At 36.9% G+C, this 16509-nt stretch overlaps 1 protein-coding gene across 4 annotated transcripts in view; it reads right to left on the bottom strand.

Annotated features, from left to right (window-relative positions):
* Window positions 1-770: 770 nt before the first annotated feature.
* AGTR1 (angiotensin II receptor type 1) overlaps window positions 771-16509 on the bottom strand; it is a 44777-nt gene continuing 29038 nt past the window's right edge. For 3 of the 4 annotated variants that reach the window (XM_009201538.3, XM_009201540.3, XM_009201539.4), the window contains exons 3-4: window positions 4919-5016; window positions 771-2788 (exon numbers count right to left, since the gene is read on the bottom strand). In XM_009201538.3, coding sequence (XP_009199802.1) covers window positions 1662-2741 — 1080 coding nt within the window. In that variant the 5' untranslated portion in view covers window positions 2742-2788; window positions 4919-5016 and the 3' untranslated portion in view covers window positions 771-1661. The remainder of the gene's footprint in view (window positions 2789-4918; window positions 5017-16509) is intronic. The other variant, XM_017955801.3, reaches the window with a different exon arrangement.

The raw sequence follows: 16509 nt of genomic DNA on the forward strand, positions 1-16509 counted from the left end.
CAGGTAGTTAGAATATTAAAAAATGTTCATATGTGTATTTTAGTTGCACCACTTCTAGGAGTATGGGAAATTTCTCAGATTCACATACTTGAATGCTCATCTCAGTGTAATTTATAACACTGAAAAATCAGAAAAAAGCTCAATTTTCCAATTTGGTGACTAGTTAACTGTATCAGGGTATGTCCATATTTTGTAGTATTATACAAATATTAAAATGTTTTAGAAAAATATTCAATTGGGTAAGAAACTACTATGCCATGACATTAAGGGAAAAATCTGTATACAAAGTACTATACACATCATGACTTCAATATCAGGATTGACACATGTATGTGTGTATAATGAATGAAAAAAGTAGAAAAAAAAGTTCCCAAATGTTAAAATAATGATTTTTGACTGGGGAAGCTAAACATGACTTTTATTTTTATGTTATTCTATATCTTCTAAATTTCCTGCAATGATAATGTATACAACTAGAAAAATTCTGTTATTAAATTACTAGTAAAATAATGTATTGTTGTAGCATTATAGCAAGAGTTAAATTTTTTTCTTTGTTATGTGAAAAGCTGAAAAATTCAAAACGATGTGTTTATTCCATGTCATGCAGTAGAACAAAATGTTTTTATCTTTTCAATGGCAGGATAAAAAATCTATAACCAATAGTATTAAACTATCAGTTGTATCAAAATTTAAACAAAAATATATTCATATCATTCAAGGTAGTCTTATGTTAAAATAAATTAGTATCTATTTTAAGTAATGAAGATAAATACATTGCAATAAAATTATTTTATTTTAAAGTAAATATAACTTTGCCAAATTTTAATCAATTAACAGCAGTTCAGATATAGATATACATATACATATATGTGTAGAATATATACTTTTTTAAAACAAGAAGGCATACTTTATGATATATAATCTTTTTACCACAAACTATATACACTTCTCAGATATTAAATCAAACTAATATACTAGGAAGACACTACTACTTGGGACCCGCGCAGCACCTTTACAAGTAGTTTAACTTTTATATGTGACTTTAGTAACACCATTATACAAATAAGCCATCTGACGGGCATTGTTTTGGCAGTGTAAACCTATAAGACACAGGTTGAATTTCACAAAAAGATCTGAAACTTGACAACTACTGCTTAGCAAATCTTTGTACAAAATGTGCAGTAATAGGTGCAAGTGTGGCACAGTTGCTAATAGCTAAAAACAGGCACAAAAGCTTTACTGCCCTTTGGAAATTGGACAGAACAATCTTGAACTCTCATTTCCTGTTGCTCCTCTAACAATATAATATGTTCTAAATACCTTTATGTGGAAATAAAAAAATAACAGGACAAAAGCAGACTAGGGAGATTGCATTTCTGTCAGTAAAATTTCTCAAATCAACACATTCAATGAGTTTCTGACATTGTTCTTCGAGCAGCCGTCATCTGTCTAATGCAAAATGTGGCTTTGCTGTGTCTTGTTGCAAAGGGAAAGAAAAGCTTTTGTTCAGAGCTTTAGAAAAGTCAGTTCAGTCCACATAATCCATTTTCTCCTTCAGTTCTGAAAAGCAGCTAATGCTCATTTGGTAGTGAAGTGCTGCTGAGGAATGTTCTCTTGCTCCTTCTATCACAAAATTACTTTATGGACAGGTTTCGAACATGTCACTCAACCTCAAAACATGGTGCAGGCTTCTTGGTGGATGAGCTTGCATTATCTGAGGGGCGGTAGGAAAGCGTGCTCATTTTTGTTGAAAGGTTTGAGTGGGATTTGGCTTTTGGGGGAATGTATTTTAGAAGCTGGAGAAAATATTTTTTAAATTTTTTCCCCAGAAAGCCATAAAAAAGAGGATTCAGGCAATTGTTAAAATAAGCTATACAAATGGTGATGGGCATGGCTGTGTCCACAATATCTGAAATTCTACAGTCACATATGATGCCTAGTTGAATCAATACATCCAGAAAGGTGAATATTTGGTGGGGAATCCAGGAAAAGAAAAAGAAAAGCACAATTGCCATAATTATCTTAAAAATATCATCATTTCTTGGTTTGTTCTTCTGAATTTCATAAGCCTTCTTTAGGGCCTTCCAAATAAGAGTATAACTTGTAAGAATGATCAGAAAAGGAAACAGGAAACCCAGTATATTTTTGGTCAGGCCCAGTCCTATCGGAAGGGTTGAATTTTGGGACTCATAATGGAAAGCACAAACTGTAATATTGGTGTTCTCAATGAAAAATACATTTCGATGGATTATAGCTGGCAAACTGGCCAAGCCTGCCAGCAGCCAAATGACGATGCAGGTGACTTTGGCTACAAGCATTGTGCGTCGAAGGCGGGACTTCATTGGGTGAACAATAGCCAGGTATCGATCAATGCTGAGACACGTGAGTAGGAACACACTAGCATACAGGTTGAAACTGACGCTGGCTGAAGCAATCTTACATAGGTAATTGCCAAAGGGCCAGCGGTATTCCATAGCTGTGTAGACAGCCCATAGTGGCAAAGTCAGTAAAAAGCATAAGTCAGCCAGTGCTAAATTCAAAAGAAAAACACTGGCCACAGTCTTCAGCTTCATGTAAAAGTAAATGACTATCACCACCAAGCTGTTTCCAAATATTCCCACCACAAAGATGATACTGTATAAAGTAGGAATCATGACAAATATGTAATTATGCCTTCCAGCTTTGGGACAATCGTCTTGGATTCTTTTAATACCGTCTTCGGTAGAAGAGTTGAGAATCATTTTGATCTCCTGGGTCGAATTTGTCACAAACACTATATCAAATGCACCTGGGGAAAATAAAAATAAAAAGTTAAAAATAATTCTTGTTGTAAACAAACAAATGAACATTCATGTCTCAGTCATAAACGTAGTAACTCAACTTTTGTCTTAGGAAAAAATACTAGATCATATTTCCTAAGGAAACTCTGTGAACTGATAAAGCCTAAGAATGCACATTTAAATTTTAGAACATAATTGCTTTTGTAGAAAATGGTAAATACCATCCAGAGAAGTGAAATTGGAGTTCTATGTGAATAAACCTATCCTTTTCCTTTTTTTATAAGTAAATCTTAGTTTCCAAATTGATTAAAAACATAACCTACATCTTAGAAAATACTACTGAATTAAATTAGTTTTTCAGAAAGACTTGAAAGTTTTTCCTGAGGTAAGCAGGACCCATTCTTTTATCATTAACCTCAGAAGTGTGACACATTCATATCGTATTCTTTAAATCATTTCTTTCCTCTCACAATCTTTACTTAGGTATAAAGATTATAAGTATTCTCCCTTAAGTGGTCAGAATAGTTGCCTTTAGGTGACTGACAAATTGGTCACTGTGGCAATTGATTTAAGAGGGGTAGGAGGTAGGGCTCAACTTTGAGGAACAGGATTTTTTCCATTGTTTTCCAGGCCTCTGCAGTCAGTAACTATGTATTCTTTAACTTCCAACTCAGTCTAGCAAAAGTGCATGAATCTTCTAACCTTCATATCTGCCAGCCATTTCTGAAGTTAACCCTGTGGTTAACCATTTGTGTAACAAAGATGTCAAATGAATAGGTTTGGCCAGGATTATCAAGAAAGCATGTCTTTACTGAGGGCTTGAGAAAGCAGCAGGTTTTCTGGAATTCTGGGAAGAATCAGATGCTCAGGAATGAACTGCACGACGCCATGCAAATATTTGCTCTGATTTTCTACATCATCAACAGTCAAGCTATTCATTTATGTGATTTAGAAAATCAACACATTCTGCCCTGGATAAGAGTCCCTCAGGAAGTCCCAGGAAGGAGGCTGAAAGTTCAGTGAGAGTGACGTCACTAAATGTAGTACAGCCACACTCTGAGGTGAAGGTTAGCATTGGGCACAGGCCAGGACAGCTAGGTGAGCAGTGGTGCTGGGCACACAGATCCTATTGCTCTACCAGGAGCAGGTCCCCAGATGAACATGGCTGAGCATTCTCTTGTAACAGCATGCCCTGGGGAAAAAGAGCAGCAGAAATAGGACACCACTGCCATGCCAAGCATGGTTTGCTTGGCATTCAGGAGAGCTGAACACATGTTTTTAAAGTAGTGTTCACTTTGGTGCAAAGGGATGCTGTGCAGGGGATACAACTCCAGTAGTCAGCTTTTAAGACAGAACATATGTGTGGGAGTTCTTAAGTGGCCTCTTCGCCTTCGCTGAGTAAGTGAAGTTGTTCTCCCTATGTAAGTTTTTGGTTGCATGTCCTCATTATTGTTCCTTTTTGGTATCCAGCTTATATAATGTACATCTTTTTCTTCTTTGACTCATGGGGACATTGGTACCCACAAACAGGTGCTATCTACCCTAAATGTCACATCTTTGGTAAAGCCTTCCCAACTTTTCTGAGCCCTTTGACACTTTGGATGTAGGCTTGACACTTTTTTTTTTTTTTTTTTTTTTTTTTTGAGACAGAGTCTCACTCTATTGCCCAGGCTGGAGTGCAGAGGTGTGATCTTGGCTCACTGTGACCTCTGCCTCCCAGGTTCAAGTGATTCTTATGCCTCAGCTTCCCTAGTAGCTGGGACTACCAGTGCATCCCACTATGCCCAGTTAATTTTTGTATTTTTAGTAGAGATGGGGTTTTGCCATGTTGGCCAGACTGCTCTTGAACTCCTGACCTCAGGTGATCCACCCGCCTCGGCCTCCCAAAATGCTAGAATTACAGGCATGATCCACCGCACCCGTCCTTGACACTTTATTGTAATCATCTGTTGACATATCTGTCTTCTCCACTGGTCTGTCAGTTGCTTGTGCGGAGAGCCTGTTTAAAATTTACTAGTGTTTACTTGTTTCCTTGTTTACTGGTGTAGGCCCTGACACATTCCAGGAGGCAGATGATAAATGTCTCATGAATGAGTGACTGAATGGACAAATGAATGGGTGAGCAGCATAGAACTTACAGCTAGGAATGCAGCGTATCGAGACTAATTTCTGTGAAATCACGTGTTGCTCCTTGAAGAGTTTCACAGAGAATACTCAGTGTCAACCTGGGCCTTACCTTGGGAAAAAAACAGAAACAAAAACAAAACAAAATAAACAGGTAGAAAATTCCTTGGTGCTTTTAGAAACTTGTGGTTTAGAAAACAGAAGATGAAAGAAGAAATAATGTAACAGAAACTAGGGCTAGGCTTTTAGGGAGGTATGACTAGTTCTTCCTCACCCAGAGGATTTCCCTATAGCTTGTAGATTTTCTAGTTCATCTTATTATTGTTTCGGAACTTATGCCAACTTAGAAGTATACATTCATTTATATAAACACATATTCTTTATTAAAAATTAATTAGTCATTAAAGGGTTATGGCTAGCAGTCATTTGTGCCTTAATGTGGATTAATTTACCTATTTGCTATCCTTTTAACCATCTAGTAGAGATCAGCTGGATTTTGCTTAGAAAAAGAATTAGTAATGTAAAGGTTAAGGAACCTCGAAGGTTGAAAAGGGCCTGGGTGAACTCCATAACTGAAAATGAGGGCAGAGGTAAATATTTGGTTCAGCTTGGGAATAAGGGCAGTAAAAAATAGAAGGGAGTACATTTTATGCTGTAGAAGCCCTTGGGTGCCCTGTGCTGTGAGAACAGGGAGGAAATTTTCTTCTCTTTCTTCTGTCTCCTCTTGACTCTACTTTGACAGCACACAACTCATGTGGGTTCCATTAATCCGATGTTTGGAGTGAGTAGAATTTTATTAACTAGTCTCAAACTATAACTAGTATTCATAATACAATTTCTGTGGGAAAAAGTCTGCCTTTGTGAGGATCAATTTATAAGCATAGTTCTGTACTCCAACTCCTTCACAAGCTATCAACCTTTTTTTCAGTTACCATCGATTCATATTGACTGGTATTTAATATATAAAAGGTTGCTTTGAACAGCTAGGGGATCATCCCTGGAAACTTCGGTGAGTTATTATTACCTTAATGAGAATTCACTTGAAAGAATCTGGACATAGCATGGAATATACCAATTAGAAGAACATTTTACATAAATGTTTGTATAATTACCAGGACTCCCTACCCAATAAGGAAACACATTTTTTTCATACTCGAGGCTAGAGGAAAAAGGGAGAAGAATTTCAGGCGATAGAAACAGTGGAAGGAAGCACAAGGAAGAAGCAAGGCAAACAGCACATTCAGTGGGTATTCATCAACTCATCATATATTCACTGAACACCTACTATGTGTGGGTGTCCAGGATGCAAGGGGAATAAAGTCACAGTTCTCCTCTAGGAGTCTAGCCGGGGGGACAGGAGCCTTAAAGGCAGTATTATCTTTAGTGTGTTGAATGTTATATCAGAGGCATGTGGAATACTCTGTGTTTATCACTGACACAGATTGGTGGGGAGTGTGGGGTTTGGGGGAAGGATGGTGAGAGGGCAGTGGGAGTGGGGAGAGGGATCAGGAGATGGCACCTGGAAACCAGCCAAGGTGGAGTAGAGATGGTGTCATTGCTGGAACTTTCCCCTCCTTACTAATGCCTGCAGCATCATCTATGGGAAACAGCTCTCATAAATTAATAGATATTGCACAACCCTCTTGGGGGTGTGGGATCTGGATGTGCACTGGGTATTTCTAGATGGGAGGGTGACACAGGTCATTTCCCAGTCTGCATTTCTGCTACTGATAAGCTTCCCTCGAGAAATTTGTTTCTAAGGAAAGAAATAAAGATGGGACTTTTGTGATTGGCAGTTACTTTAGACTGATGATAAATAACTGGGAAACAGTGGGGCTCTTTTTTCTTTGAAGCTGAACAGATGCTGGTTTGGTGGGAAGTCGAAGGAGAGAGAGATGTGATTGACTAGAAAAACCAAATTTGTGAGATCTAGAAAGCAGCTATGTTTCAGTCACATCCTGCTTCTTTTCCCAGAAGAGTTATAGGCAGGTAGAACACTGATTAAAAACAAAGGAGGATCCACCTCTTCCTATTTTTCCTATGTTTGGTCTTACTATGCCTTTTATCCAAGCTCTGTGGCTTGCATGGATTCCATAGCACCATTTCCCCTTAGGGAAAGGAAGATGAATTTGGGGTTGGAAGACTTGAAATGGAATCTTCCTTTGCCATGTACACATCTGTGTGGCTCTGGGTAAGTCATCCAATTTCTCTGAAAATGACCCTCAGTTTTTTTTTTTTTCATCTGTAGGAAACAAGAACAGTGATATTTATTGCACATGATCTTTGTAGGAATAAAGTGACATAATGTGAAAGCACTTGGTATATCTTTCAAATAGTGCTTAATGAATATGTTTTACTCGAATCTTTACTATTATTTTTTGAATGCAAGGCAAACATTGACTCAGAACAGCCATGGGTCAAGAAAGCATGAGAGTAAAGAAAAATGTTTATCATAGGTAAGTTCCTTCCGTTGCCATTAAAAGTCTAAAAATTCCAGGCTGCTGTTCTTTTGAAGTATGAGTAAAATATAATCTTAAGCAGCTGAATAAATTTGCCGTGAGTCAGGTGGGAACCTAAGTCTGTGGCAAACATAGGTGTTGGCTCATTGTGGCCAAACCACATTTATTTAACAATTGCTTTTGTAAGAGTTACCTTACATCCTTCGACAGCTTTCCTGGTTCTTAAAGCATAAGAACGAAGATTTTCTTTCCTTTTTTTATTGTAAGAATGCTTTCCCAAGACTTTTGATTAGAATATTAATACCTTCTTAAGCTTTTAGGCAAGCCAAAACCAATCTAATTAAATTGTTCATTACAAGCTCTTTTTAAAACTAGTTTGCAATCTAAAGAAAAAAAAATTCCTCATAGTGTCCTATGATAATAAAGAGAGAACTAAAAGACCAAGTAATTATATTTTGGAATAATCTTCTATCAAAGTATCTCTCTCAAGCATCAAAAAGAGTAGGCCAATGTTTGTAAGCCATTTGCTTACAGTGCTGGACAGCTCAGTAAACCATCCTGTTCAATAAACCATTGTCTTTATTGTTCCTATTTTGTAATTCAGACGTAGAAAACAACTGTTTCTGCTCTTATATCGCTTCCCCTGCCCCCAGCCACAGGAAATAACTGTTAGGTATTCACTTGTGAATTCATTGACTCATAGAAATTGGCACTAATATTTTTAGGGTTTTTACTCGTTTCTTTTTCAGATCTGCTTGTTCTTATTTCTTAGCCCTCTGTTCCTATTTTATGAAGTCTACTTCTTCTTTTATTTTCCTTAACATTTTCAATATCTGTCTGTTAAGAGCCCCTACCCAATTGCTTTACTATTTATAGTTCCTCCGGTATAAATTCTATTTATTGCACCTATGGACACTGTTTCTTGATAATGGACTTCCGCTTAGGTTTTGTAATCTTTGACTGTGTTCATTTTTGGTGGGAATTAACTTGCTTGGGAAGACTGAGTGTTGGGATGATGGTGGCCTATGAAACTTCAGCTTGGGGGTACAGCACTCCCTTGATCTGGAAGAGTTTATAATGCTCATTTCTGAGCTTAGTTTTCAACCTTATATATATATATATTTGCAGATACTATACATTTGTAGTATTTAGTAGCTTAGTATCTATACCACTCTCAAATTCTGTCTGGTCTTCAGAAGTTTTCTAGTCTTTCATCATGAATAGGCAGTGATTTTTCAGTTCCTGGCTTTAATCGGGAAACACAGCTTAAATTGCTTTCAGTACATGTGCCTGGTGGTCCTGACTTTCACACTGCCAAAGTCACTGGAACTTTATGTCAGCTGTGTATCTAGTGTTAGTCCTGATCTGGCCCAATGTGGTCTTAACTTTTATTCAGAGCTGTGATCTGGTATTTTGTATTTAAGGCAGGAAGGGCAGTTTCCATGCCTGCTTCATCCATTTCATCTCTACTGAGGTTGCCCTACATGTTATTTGAAGGTGATAATTTCCAAATAAGTTGCTTAAACCTAATAGCTTTGGATTATAGTCATGGCTTTTGATGAAGTATTTGAGCCTTTACAGGTTATATTTACCTCCATGCGGGAATCCTGGCAGCCACGAAGAGGGAAGCATGGCAGACCACCTGGCACCATGGGGCAAGAGACAAGTATTGCTTTTAAGTCAGATGCATAGGAGAATGCCATGCTCTTGGTTGGTAATCCTAGCCTAACTTCATGTTAAATGATTTATTTGGAGATGATTTTGTCCACCCCTGCAATTTCTGAGTGAATAGTTCTCAATGCAAAATATTTTATTAAAATTACTAATATCATTCTAATTAAGTATTTAAGATCCAATCTCCTCAAACTTAATAAATGACTCTCTGATATGTGTACACAGTAAATAGTGACTTCTGGTCCTCTTCCCAAGTCATTATCATCCACTGTTGTCTGACCTCACAAGAAATAAAAACAAGGCAAGCTGCTTTATTAATTCTGCATGTACCAATTGTGACTAACTGTAGAGACAGTGGTTAAATGTTCCATCATTTCCAACCAGCCCTCCCCTTTGTTTCATCCAAAATAACTAAGAACCCAAAGAACCCAGTTTTATGAAAGGAAATTCAGAAACTTTATAATTTATAATAAAATTTATATTCAGGATATGAATTAAAATGAGAGTAAAATGTTAATCCCACATTTTAGCTTCTTGGGAATTATTCAAGACTACCGTCTGATAATGAAACTCTAAACTACAATTAAACTTCTCTAAATTCTAAAAGTTCCTACTTACTATAAATTAAACAACTCAGTTGTGATGAATGTCCCAATCCCTCCCACCCACATCACTATCCCAAATTCTTAGCTGTTTTTGTTGTTTTTATTTTATTCCAAAAAGTAAAGAGAAACAGGTACCAATGAAAGATACACGATCAAGTCTAATTCACATGCTTTAAACATCTTTCTTTGACATGTTGGTGTTAGTAGAAAATACTCTCATGTTAAATATGAAAGGCCATGAATGGCTTTCCAGGGTGTCTGGAGAGAGGAGACTCCAGAGACTAGGAGAAAAGGAAAATAAAACCTAACTTGGAAGAAGGCCTGTAAGTAAATGAACCCCTGTCCTCTTACACTTCTAAATTCTTCAAACTTATAGACTCAGAATTTTCTCACAAGAATTATCGCCACATTTCAATGGATTAGTATCTCAGCCATCATGGGGAGGAAACATCATTTTTAATAATATGGCTCTTGGAGACTACTCACAAGCTTTTCTTTTCAACAGAGAAAAGGGCAGCACCAATGTGGGCTTAGTCAATAACAGTTGCTTCATCCAACTTCTGAACAAAACCACAGATTTTGTATATGAAGCCACCTCACTTTTATTTCTCTGAAACTTCAATTCAGCAGCAGCAACTGTTTTTCTCATTTCAAATTCCATTTTAAGGGGTGTGAGGAAAGTTATTGGGCAGGAAAAGAGGTACTAATTAATTTGCACCCTTAAGAAATTATGATAATATTAGAGAATTTATATGTATTATGAGTTTTATGTTAGGGTTATTGGCCACATGACAATTCATTTTAGATTAAAGCTTTTAACATGATACAAGCCACATAACATAAATTTTAAATGAAGCTAGAATATCGATATACTGTACGTTTCTCCAAATTGCTCAATGTTCTGATTGCAGAAGAAATATTCTTTAATGATAGTCTGCAAATTGGTGGAAAATGTGGGAGCAGACTGAGGTTCTAATTTTAGCTTTCCCACTCACTAGCTGGGTGACCCTGAAGCTGTCATTTAGCTTCGCTAGACCCCTGTATCCTCAGGGAGTTGGTTATACTCTTAAAAAAAATTTCTGAAGCATGAACTTTTATAATCCTTCCTTTGAACAGGTATGCATCTTTTGAAGAGAAGGGCAAAATTGCTTGACAAGTAGAATAACAACAATTTCAAGAATTATAACAAGGCAGTTGATTAATGCTGTCATATATTGTTAAATCAGCTATCTATATAGATATTTTTAATCCCACTCTGATTTAATAATATTCTATATTAAACACCAGAACTTTTTGTATTAAAACAACAAGGTGAAAAAAATTTACTGTTTACTCAAGATGAATAAAGAAACTCAACATAAGATGATCATAGTCACAGGTTTTTTTTTTCTTTCTTTTAAAAAATTAACTATTACTCAAAGAAATATTTTCCAGGCACATTTGGATAGCTGGTTGTGGTCCTAGACTAATGAGGTCAATGTTAAGAGTTTGGGCCCTATCTGGACTAGTTTGTTTCATTCCATTTATGGCCAAAAGCTGTAAGCCTTTCAGACATCCCTTGTGTTATTTATTGACACTACCAGGTCAAACAATACAGTTTGGAACGTGGCTGAAAATCAAAACTAAAAGCTTGCCATGAAGTTAGAGAGTTAAGATTACATGGTCCTGTGAAGAGGGGAGCACAATGTGACACTGTTAAAATACCATAGAAAATCAACCTATTCTCAAATTCTTTGTAAGAAAATACAACTTTTTAAAGTTTAGCAATTAGTTAATGTGGTCTAATTGCCTAGATAAAAACACAGAGGTGAGGGCAGAGTATTATAAGAGAACTTCAAGAGAAGGTTTCAACATTCTGGAGAGTTAAAGGGCCTCTGTTCTAAGAAAACTAAAGCTGTAAGGGTCATGTTTATTTGATTTTATCACATAGTTTCCTTTTCTTCAAACACAGTTTTGTATGCATTATAGTTCTTTACTTTTTATTTATTTATTTATTTTTTAACATAAAAATGCTGTAAAAATTGAGGAATAGCAGAACAGCCTGGAAAAGAAAGCACTGGACTGCTGTCCTGGCAAAGAGTCTGCTCTGCCATAACTGGTAACACAATCTAATATTTCACTTTGTTTTCCTTTAAATAGTGCAAGATATTTAGAATGGGAATACCAACACCTGTTCTCACCTCTATTTCATGGACTGCTAAAAAAAAAAAGTAAGTTCTTTGGAAGACATAAAAGCATTTTTAAAATGTAATTGTTCTATAATACAAGGGTAAGTAAAACAAATTAAATAAAGCTCAGACTTTCAAAATATTACTAAATTTTTTTATTCGGAAGTTCAGCAGAAATATTTTTCATTATTATAATAATGCTTTTATTTGAAGAATTATAACAAGGCACTTGATTAACCCTGAAAGAAAAGTAAAATAGTAGATATTGGATTGCTTCTACATTTAATACTTGTGGCAGCAAATGTTTGGGTACAAACTGACCCCTTAGGGCAAATCTGATCAACGTATATATTTTCTTTAGTCCTCAGAGTATTACAGCTTTTGGGACTTGAATTTTCTGTAGTTCACTAATACTCCCCTATTTTATGGTTCTGTACTTCAGTGCTGTCCAAAAGACACAGAAAGTGAGACACATATATAATTGTAATTTTTCTATTAAAAACATTTAAAATGTAAAAAGAAACAGGTAAAATTAATTTTGATAAAATATGTAATCCAATATATCCAAACTATTGTCATTTCAACATGTAATCCATATAAAATTATTAAGATATTTCACAGTTTTTGTACTATGTCTTCAAAGCCCAGGGTATAATGTATGCTTCCAGGACACCTCAGTTACACTAGCCACGTTTCAAGTGCTCATCACTCTGGGGCTGGCTGCTGTATTGGAAGCACGGTGTAGGTGCTTTTACTCACAGAAGTCCCCTGGTTGGCCCCCTAGCAATGGTTCTGAAAGTGTGGTCCCTGAAACAACAACATCAGCATCACCCAGGAATTTGTTAGAGATGCAAATCTCTGGCCCCACCACAGACCTACTGAATGAGAAACTCTGTGGGTGGGGTTCAGCAAGCTGTGTTTAATGAGCCCTCCAGGTAATTCTGATACACACTAATATTTGAAAAGCACTGCCCTGTAGGCAACTTCATTTGCAACGCTGGCTTAAATGCTGATAATCCTGATTAACAGGCAAAACCAAATCCAACAAACAACAAAAGAACTCTCAGCTAAAATGTTTTCATTTAACGTTTATGAAGCATCAAAAACTGAATATGAGAAACTTACTCATTAAACTGCATATTTCTATTACACATTCAGGACTGGCATAAAGTGTGTCCAGCAGGATGTCATCTAGTAAAATCCCCTTTGCACCTGCTCACAGATATCTGAAATTCCTATAATTCAGGTAGGGTGGAATACCCACCTTCATACCTTCTCAGGCAGAACTAAGATCTACCTGAGATGAAACACAATGGCTCAGGTGAGAACCAGAGTTAAGACAGTGGGAAGAGCATAGTGATGGGAGCCAAAAGTTCTCAATCAAGCACATGATTTACCTCCTATGACCTGTGGAGCCTTTGGCCTGTCACTTGACTTGTGATTCACTTTCTTCATCTGGAAAATGATGATGACAATAATAATGTTCAGGATGAGCATGATGAAGTAGCAAGCATGTGTCCAGTTTGGCGCAAAACGCTGCTGGAAACACCGAATGAGATCATGGGTCTGGAGGTGCTCTGAGACTCTAGAACTTTGGGACTTTTGTTGGTGTTACTAGGTTCACACTGTGGTGTAAATGACTAATTTAATTTTTTTTTCCCTGTGAGTAAATTTGGATAAGAGAAATTGGGAAACTGCACGTGGTGCTAGAAGTGGAAGAAACTAAAGTAGGAGCAAGGGGTGGAAAGCCTCAGAGAGGGGAGGCTGAAAGGCACTGCTGAGAGGCTGCTTGGACCAGACTGTTTTGCCAGCTCTGAGAATTCCTTTTGAGTATGACATAATTTTTAAACATAAATTACAGTGATATTACATCACTGTAATAAAAAATACTTAGACCGTTCTATCTACTATTATCTACCACTCCATTTCTTTTCTATGTTAGGCTACTTGCGTTTTCTAACTAAATAGCCTGTGATAAGAGACACGGATGCCAGGCCAATAAAAGGTAAACAACACTTTGCCAACTGAAAAATAAGATGAGCTACTGGTGACTGCTGCTTCCTGTGAAAACTTCATTAGCAATAAATGAGTTACCAGATGTCACACATCAGATTTGAAATTAAAATATATTCCCAGTAGTTGTGTGCTGTCTGAGCAGAAGCTAAAAATGAACTCTTTCCAAGAGAATTACATAAAATAATGCACCAGTTTTTGCCTTCTGATTGTTTGTTCCTCCTCTAAATGTAAAATAAAATGCACCTCCTGGGTTGTGAAGTGGAAATATAGCATTTCTGCATAGAAGGCTATGTAGGGAAGTGGCACATTACTCATATAGCAGTAACTCCTTAAGGACAGGAGAATTTTTTTAACATCCTGTGCCATACCAAGACCATCATCTCCTCTTGTTTTTAACTTTGCCATTGCAAATTCTCCTTTTCTTACCTTCACATTCAGCATGTGACTTCTGCTTTTATTACCAGCAACAAAACTGTTCGAGTCAGAAACTGTCAAACATGTTGACTCCACTCGTCCCGAATGCTGCTACAACCCTGTTAATGCTTTTCTTTCTTCAGGAGATACTAAAACTCTCCTCTGGTTCTTCCAGCTAGCTAAGCTGAGACTCTCCTTGTTCTCAAAGTTACAAGTCTGCCATCCAAAAGTAATTGTGGTTAGGGAAGGAACCCCACAGCAGGAAATAGAAGAATACAATTTCATTTGAGCCAGCAGAAATTTCAGATAAGCCAGTGTGATAGAAATATCTAACACTCTCTAGTTTTTATAAACAAATAATTTTGGCTGAACTTCTTCAGCCCAGTTCCTCTGCAGTTCCAAAATTTTTGCGGTTACTAGTTCCAGCTGAAGATCATGGTCACTTGAAATCATTTGTTTATTTTTTTCTCCTCGGTTAATTTTGGTTCTTATCTCCTGCCAGATAGGTGAAGCTTATAAATCAAATTAAGAGGGTAAAGGTGAATTATCATTCTCAATCCACCTCTTGGAGAAATATTTACATGGAACTTCTCTATACGTAGAAATTCCCTGAAGCATCTAACAGTTTATTTCTGGATCATTAACTACTCATCAGATGCTGGGGATGTGGAAGCTGCTGGCCTTTGCCTTTCACAAGGAAGATGGAACATTTTTGAGATGATTTCTATCAATGGGGAAAATGTCAATTCAATCTTTTCAGCTTCATAACTTTAGCACAAAATGACATACAAGTGTTTAAGTTTTTTAATGTACCATTATTTTATACTTCTTTTTGTTTCTGCTGATTAATAGAAAGGACTTATAATAGTGGCTTAATATTAGCAATAGTAACACTGATCACTTATTATTAATTGGATGCTTACTATATGCCAATTGTTGCATTAATTGCTTTCATTTCTACGAGAGATTTACGAGGGAAGGCATCATTATTCCCATTTCTCAGGTGAAGAAACAGGAATAGAGAGCAGGTCCTTACATTTTTGACATTCTGTAAGTAATGGTTTAAGGCTGTATTATTATTATTTTTATTTTTTGGTATGGTCATCTCTTCACACTCCAGTCTAGTGCATCTCAATCAGAGTGATTTTGTACTCCAGGGATATTTGGCAATGACTGGAGACATTTTTGATTTTCCCAGTGTGGGAGAGGGAGGTGTGGGGGTATTACTAGCATCTAGCAGGCAGACAAGTGATACTGCTAACCATTTTACAATGCATGAGACAGGCTCCCACACCAAAGAATTATCTAATCCAAAATGTCAATAGTGTTGCTACTGAAAAACCCTGCTCTGGTCCCTACTTTTTGTTTTAACCTTTGATAATTTGTATCTCTCACCTTTTATGGAATACATTAACTGTATACAGAATTTTATTGAAGGCTTTTATTTCATGCATTGTATCTTCCCAGGAAAACTACAGATCCCTCACAAAAGATAACATCCTATTGGGTAACCAAAGTCTAAAGCTGTGTTGGGTGCTTAGTGAGAGCTCTCAAACAGGGAGTTTACTAAATATCTTCTGTGTTAGATCATTCTAGAAATTACCCTCTGTAAGCATTTTTCATAACTTCAGGATTCTGCACAGATAGAGCCAACGAGGGAATTTGAGCTCAGATTCATCATTAGAGTTTCAGGAGATTGATGGATATTGTGGTGGCCCCAAGGTCCACACTGAAGGGAGGAAGCCACCTAGTCCAGAAGTCAAACCCTGCCCTCTTGTGGTATCACTGCCATAGACACTTCAGGGAATCTGGCGGAGGGTCAAAGGGCATTGATCTGTATCCTTCCGGTCTGAACTGACTGCAATATTTAAGTGTAAATTCAGCTGTACATTCACATTAGGCCTGTTCTTCTTTGTGGAACAGTACATTAAATATAACATGTAATCAAGGCTTTCATTAGAAACCAAGTAGAGAGCAGCGAGAAAGACAGAGGACAAACATACCATACCTAGTTACAAACGTTACTTTCTGGAAGTTTGACAATCAGAGAGTTTCACTTACTTAGCTTGATTCTCTGTTACTTGCCTTCTCTACAAAACTGCTTTTCTGACTAATAAAGGCATGGAGTAGTTTTTGTAAGCAAGGAGAAACAATTCAGCGAAACAGCTTTGTAAGGAGCAACATTAATAGACATCTATGCCCAAAATTTGATGCCTGTGGTATTTTCCCTACAAATGTCTTATAGGCTAGTTCAAGGAGAAAAGTACCA

This window comes from Papio anubis, chromosome 2 (genome assembly GCF_008728515.1).
Source record: "Papio anubis isolate 15944 chromosome 2, Panubis1.0, whole genome shotgun sequence".
NCBI classification, from domain to species: domain Eukaryota; kingdom Metazoa; phylum Chordata; class Mammalia; order Primates; family Cercopithecidae; genus Papio; species Papio anubis.